This window comes from Euphorbia lathyris, chromosome 9, assembly GCF_963576675.1.
Source record: "Euphorbia lathyris chromosome 9, ddEupLath1.1, whole genome shotgun sequence".
Classification (NCBI taxonomy): Eukaryota; Viridiplantae; Streptophyta; class Magnoliopsida; order Malpighiales; family Euphorbiaceae; genus Euphorbia; species Euphorbia lathyris.
In genome coordinates, this window is record NC_088918.1 from 65,600,736 (window position 1) to 65,607,811 (window position 7,076).

The 7,076-nt window shown below is 37.1% G+C and overlaps 1 protein-coding gene across 2 annotated transcripts; it reads left to right on the forward strand.

The window, feature by feature from the left end:
• The first annotated feature begins 649 nt into the window (after window positions 1-649).
• Window positions 650-5,759, forward strand: LOC136206484 (uncharacterized). Of its 2 annotated transcripts, none has more exons than XM_065997549.1 (5): window positions 650-1,151; window positions 1,267-1,445; window positions 3,779-4,106; window positions 4,273-4,391; window positions 4,694-5,759. In XM_065997549.1, the coding sequence occupies exons 1-4, from the start codon at window positions 732-734 to the stop codon at window positions 4,360-4,362; spliced, it is 1,017 nt and encodes a 338-aa protein (XP_065853621.1). In that variant the 5' UTR covers window positions 650-731; the 3' UTR covers window positions 4,363-4,391; window positions 4,694-5,759. The 2 variants fall into 2 exon arrangements, with proteins under 2 accessions (XP_065853621.1, XP_065853622.1); XM_065997550.1 differs by having other exon boundaries at window positions 5,168-5,759.
• Window positions 5,760-7,076: the final 1,317 nt, after the last annotated feature.

The window sequence follows — 7,076 nt, forward strand, 5'->3', positions numbered from 1 at the left end:
ACATTCATAAGATGTCGGTGGTGGAGATGCGTATGTTGAGATGAATGTGTGGTCATACGAGAAAGGATCGAGGTGAGTAATGAAATAATTATGAAAAAAAGTAGGGGTTACATCTATTGAGAATAAAATGAGGGAAAACTGACTAAGGTGGTTTGGCCATGTGAGACGAAGAGCGCTTGATGCGCCGGTTAAGAGTGGCAAAGGGATGTAATAGTGAGGGGTAGAGGAAGACCTAAGCAAACTTGGAAAGGGGTGATAGAAAATGATATGAGTTTAGTGGGGATTGAGGAAAATATGGTAATGGATAGGAGGGAGTGGATGGAGAGAATTTATATCGCCGATACGACTTGATTTCACAGTTTTATATGATGGTTCATGTTAGCCAACCCCAAATCATTTCGAGACTAAAGCTTTATTGTTATTGTATTATCTAAATTTGTTTAAAGCCACTAATCCACTCATTAAAATAAACTTCTAATTTATACACATTTTAACTTTTTAAATCTTTTTATTTTAGAAAGTTAATTCGTCACCTAAAATAAAACATTTTAAAAGTTCTATAAAACTTAAAAAAAAAAAACATTTTTAAGGGCTAGGATGTATTATATTAAGCCAAGAATAATAACAAAATAAAACTATAGGACCTTTATCCTAAGAAAACATTATCCTACCCGGCAAAGTTCAGATATCTTCGTCACCAAAATCACTACATACTCCAAATCAAAGCAAAGATGGAGCAAGGGCTTCTTCTTCAATGGAGTCCTTGCTTCCGTTCTCTCCCTCTCCCTGTAATCCCCTTCATTTCCTTCCCAATTCCTATAACCAAACACGCCCTTTCATCAATTACAGCAGCAGCTATTTCCTCAACTAATGCCCAGCAACAGGAGCTAACTGCTAAAGAGAGAAGGCAACTAAGGAACGAGAGAAGAGAAAGCAATGCCGGTTACAATTGGAGAGAAGAAGTAGAGGAAAGGCTTATCAAAAAGCCCAAGAAAGTTGTAGTTACTGCTGGTGAAGCGCTCAACCTTGATAATCTGGCGGATTTGGGTCCTCAATGGTATGCTGTTAAGGTCGCTAGAGTAAATAGCGATCTCACCGCCGATCTAATTGCTCGCTTGCTGGCCAGGGACTATCCTGACCTGGAATTTAAGGTGGATTTTTCTATTTGTTCTATGATTCCTAAATTCTGATTGTTTGGCGTGAAAGATGAAATTTGCAATTCGAAATTTATTTTGTCTTTCCTGATACCGAAGTGTTTGTTTGCAGGTCTATGCTCCATCTGTCAAGTTTAGGAACAAATTGAAAAACGGTACTTTCTCAATTAAATCAAAGCCTATATTTCCAGGATGTGTTTTTCTATGGTGCGTATTAAACAGAGAGATACATGACTTCATAAGAGAGTGCAATGGAGTTGGTGGTTTTGTTGGTTCAAGAGTTGGAAATACGTGAGTGCTTCCTTTGACTCTGTTGCTGCATTTACTAGAAAATTTCGGCATATTTTTTATCCCAATGTTTTATGTAACCGTTGTTTTATTCCCAAAAATCATGTGAGTATTTTAGCATTGCTCGAGAATTATATGATATACTATGGTAAAGAGTTGTTACTTGTTAGACATTCTTCACAAATCTATGTCCAATGGCTGTTCCCTGGTTTTATGATTTCATTGGCATATATGGTTTTATGGAAATGTCAAAGTTGTTCCACAACTTGAAAATCTCAGGTCAATTATATTAGGTAGTAGAAAGTTTGGTTCTTTTAATCTTTTTAATACTTTTAGAGGTTCTATTATTTAGAGATTTTCATTATTTACCAGTTTTATTATATAGCGAGTCTTATTTTTAGGATTTTTTAAAATAAGGATTCTTATAAATATTTTTTTAGGATCCTTGTCTATTTATAGGGGAAGGTCATATTCAGTAAAATCAATTCATGAATTTTAATCAATTAGAACTAAGGGAGTTTGGATAATCTCTTGCAAATCACCATTGAGCTTCAAGGATTGACTTGAAGACGGAAAAAATTAAGGGAATCAAGGATTTTCTTGTGAAAAGAACCCTGACGAGATCCTATTTTGTGGTCCATAATAAAAAATCGGTATCAGAGCCGGGCGTCATGGGTGATGTTAATCAATTGATGGCTAAGATTCATGATTTAGAGTCAAAGAGCTGGTGACAATATTCAAGAGCAGTGGTTAGAGTCACACTCTGCTATTACAGAAAAAAAGGATCATAGGGGTTGCAACTAACATCAATCACAAACTAGTGCAATTGGAATTATTTGATGAACATGTAGTGAAGGCGCATGGAGGAGAAACTGTTCCTAAATACAACAACTTGGAAATGAGACCTGAAGAGAGTGTAATCACAGACAAGACAACCACCAACCAGTCCAGGCTGAATCATTCGGAACTTATCAAGTTGAAGTTGCTGTACATGGAGCTGCAATCATCCTAAATGCAACATGTCGGAATTTCCTTCCTATAATGGATTTAGGGATTCTTTGAAATGGTTTCGTGTACGTGAACAATTTTTCATCAACCAATGGACAACAGAGAAGGACAAGGTAAAATTAACTGCATGCCATATGGAAGAAGAGAACATTTATGATATTATAGGCTAGAACAAGAGGATCCTAGAGGATGATGAAGATGAACCCCTTCCTCAGTTTGAGCTTGCGGATAAGCTCTAGTCTAAGAGGGGAGTAATGTATAGATACTAGGGTTTGTATTTTGTTTAGAAAGTTTTATTATTTAATATTCTAATGTTTAGGAGTTATTTTTATTTAAGGATTTTCATTATTCAGGAGTTTTATTATTTAGAGAGTTTGATTATTTAGGAGCCTTATTATTTAGGAGTTTTTCTAAATAAACATTCTTATGTATGTAGGATTCTTGTCTAGTTACTTATGAATTTTTAGTCAATGAGAATTAAGGGAGTTTGGATGATCTCTTACAAATCACTATTGAGCTTCAAGGATATGTGACTCGAATAACAGGAAAAGCAAGGAAAATCAAAGATTTTCTTGTGAGAAGACCTGTTATGTCAATACATTTTTCTCTTATGTCGATATATATACTTCCGTTGAGGGTTGTATGATGAGTAGGCATTGTTGCTGAGCATTTTAGATTCCTTGAGAATGTATTTTGTTTTCTCCCAGTTGCAAGAAATAACAATGCATCAGAGCCAGGGTATTTAATAATATATTTGCCATGCAATAGGCATTTCCATCCTTCGCCTCTAGGAGATTGAAAATCTGTTCTGGAGTCTGGAATATTTGTTCCAATCGTTAAGCAGTCATATGCCCATAATAAGAATGTGCTAATAGCAAGAAATCAACATTGCACCATAACTCAACTGCTCCTGGTAAGGTTGCAATAGAATTTGGAACCGTGTCCTAGTTAAAGTGTAAGCTGATTATTAAATGCCTCGTAATACACTGCAAAACAGAGAAAGGACAACTCTATTGCAATTTTAATTGGTGAAATACCAAATGCATTCAGCATATGTGCAACAGAAACACTTGAGCCTTTTCACAGGATAGCTTAAGAAACTGCGCAGACTTTTCCTGTTGCTATCTTTTAGTTCATTTTCTTTGGGTTGGGGGTAGGTTGGGGGGTTTGATGCATTGCATTTCTTATTTGCTCTGAAGTGTGATGGAAACTCTTTTTACATGGACCAAAATGTGCAGCTTTGTTTGTGGGCATCTATGGCATTTTGATGCGCTCACTTTTTCATTTAAAACAAATTGTTTAACAGCGAAGATAATTTGCTTGCACAGGAAAAGACAAATCAACAGGCCAAGGCCAGTATCAGTTGAGGACATGGAAAAGATCTTCCAAGAAGCAAAGGAGGAGCAAGAAAAATTTGACCAAGCTTCCGATGAAGAGCAGCAAGACGAGGGAGTCCTCAACTCTTCAAAGTCAGCTGCCAAAGATATTACAAAGCCAGTTGGACGATCCAAAAAAATTACAGACCCCCTAGCAAAGGGTACACCTAAAAAAAGAACTAGCAAGCGGCTGATTGCAGGTTCAACTGTTAGGGTTTTGTCTGGAAACTTTGCAGAATTTGTGGGGACGGTTAAGAAAATAAGTCGCAAGACAGGAAAGGTATAGCTTTATCACATCAATAAAATTATCTGTTGTTTGAAAGGACCTCAGTTTCTCTCAGTATGATGTCCTAATTACTACTGACTCAGCTCTCCCTCTGTTTTCTCTAAACAAAAGCCCATCCTAGTAAAACAATATAATACAGGATTGACTTCTCTTATTGCAGGCAACTGTGCTGTTTTCACTCTTTGGAAAAGAGACTTTGGTAGATCTAGATCTCAATGAAATTGTTGCAGAGACACCAGAGACAGAATGATGTGAATATATCGCGTCTGTTGTTGAGTGGTACGTTAATAAGTTTGATGTGATTTTCAACTTCCTTGCTGAATATTTCTCATACTTGCATGCATACCATGTAGCATGATAGTTTTTTGGTACTCATAGCATATACTTCAAAACGAGGCACCATAAATGCGCTGACCTATGAACCGTGGCTGTTAAAACTAGACATGCCTAATAGAGCATGCTGTTTGATTGCTTAAAATGTTTCGAGTTCTTTGCTTTCGTACATTTGGAGTCAAAAGGTCTATCTATTAATGTTTGAAGATAATTCTTTTCCTTTTTTTTTGTGGATTTTCCTTTACCAGCATTGTGCCAGATAGTCAGGGTGCCGCTTTTACCCACAGAAAAAAAAAGAACTATATGGAAGCTAGAGAATGCTTTCATGATGATTAAATCCATTTTATTCAAACGAGAGGCTGCGCAGCAGACCTATAAATTAGCGGCTATGCAATTTCAAGATGGTAGATCATAACCAATGCCATCAGTTTTAAGCTTATTCGGTATCCATGTTATAATGCTGGTCTCTAGAGAAAATAGAGACATGGAAGCTTGTAAGTTCATCATTCAGAAATTAAATTTTCATAATCAGAAAGGCATTCTCACTTTGGTGGAAATTACTATGTGCTGCTTACACCTGGTGGTATTTCAATTTTGCCGGAGTCGTCATACATAAGTTGCCTTGTCTTGCTGAACATTGATAGATTTTATGATCAGGAATCTGTTGATTTTTCTAGACTAAACAAGTGGAATTTTAAATGTAAATGGATGTAACATTGCAGAAAGTATCATTGAACGATGACCGGATCGATGAATTTGGCTGTTTAATCATCTAGCAAGGAGTTGAGCTTGCTATCAAGTTTTGTACAGAGCAGCCATTAGCTATGTTGAGCAAATGAAAGCAGGGAGTGCGAAAGATGATGTTGCTTATTCTTTTATATTATTTTCCTTTATCTTCTATGTTGCCATCGTATGTTGAATGGAAATGGAAACTGGGCAATGTTGTTTCTAAAAATAGTCTTCAAAGCATAGCAAGAAAACGGAAATAGACATGCGATGCGAAAACGTTATTGAAGAGGAGTTTCTGGGCAATATACTTGCCTCAGTTCTTACATTTTTGCATGTTAGTCTCCATCCTTGCTTCCTATTTGATGTCTCCATTCCTTATGATCGCCGGTCTTTGTATCAGCTCGTCTTTACTCTTCGTCTCCTCATCTTCTCTCAAGCTCGACGGCTTCATTCCATGCTCACTTTCTTCCTCCGGACTTTGTTCAAGGCTATTATAAGTTGCCACACAATTAGTCTTTTATCTTACTCTCAGTACTTCTAATTTGTTTATAGTTTTATATTGTCTATATAATTCTTTTTTATTTCTATTTTTCCTATGATTAATTTAAGACAAGAAGGGGTAAACATATAGAGAAAAAGAAAATATAGCAATTTTTTTTTTTTTAATACAGTATGCTTATTCAATTATTTTCTTAGATTCTCAATTATGACATTATTGTTGGTCCCTTACAACGTTACAAGTATAGTTCCAAGGGGGGGTTAGGAACTATTCAAAATTTTTGTTCAGGGCAGACTTCTTTTTCGTGAGAAAAAGGTTTTAACAGCGGCGCTGAGTGAATGGCAAGATAATGGCTTAGTCAACTGGTGACTAGGTCAGTTTCTTTACTTGAGTCAGGAGATATCACTTAGAGTCTATTCCTGAGCTCAGATATTCAATGCGCACAACTCAGCTTGACCTCTTTACTTGGTCAGTTTTTGTTTAAGCAAGCAATATATAAATAAAGGAGTTTAAGGTTAGAAAGATATTACTCAGCAGATTTATCCAGGTTCGGCCTCCAAGCCTACGTCCTGTCCCCGGAACACGTTCCGAGATTTCGAATTCTCTACTGAGCTCTTTAACGGTAGAGCATCAAACCTTTTACAATCTTAGAAACTGAGTATAACAAGAGTACCTTCCTCTATACCTCTACTCAATCCTAATCTCTTGCTGAGTACTATAACCGAGTACTCAGCCTCTCCTTTCTAATCTCTAGAAATGATAAGTGTTTGTCCTAAACAACGATTGCTAAGACACCTTAGATGATTGAATAATCACTCTAGACTTTTACACAAAAGATATGAAACTTAGTGTAAGATTGCTTTGCTTTTTCTTGCAGAACTTTTCGTAGAATTTTGGTCAGCGTAATGGCTTGATCAAGTTCTGTGTTGAATGAAGCATCTGAAGGGCTCTATTTATAGAGACGTCTGAGGCATCGGTCATTTTGAATTTCGAAATAACCGTTGGAGGGAAACGGCTTCCTGTCGTTGTCACCCAGTCTTGCTCAGAGCTCTCGGCCAATCAGGTTTGAGTATCTTCTGTCCTCGGTCAGCTTTTGGTCAGCTCGGCAGAATGTCTCTCCATTTATGGTAAGGTCAACTAGACAGCATTCTGTGTCTTCTGAACTTTACCCAAAGTGAAAACACTTTGTCTGGAAGTCGTTCTTGCTCAGCTGCTGTCTTGTACTCTTTGTCGAATCAACTCAGCAGCTTCGTCCCGAAGTTGTTCCACGAAGGTCTTCTAGATCCTTCTTCCGCTGAGCTGCGTTTTGTACATAACGACAGCGTTTTGACATATGCGGGCCGAGTTGCTTTAAACTGTTTGACTTGGGCTTTTGACTTCCGTATTGGGCTTTGGGCCTTTTA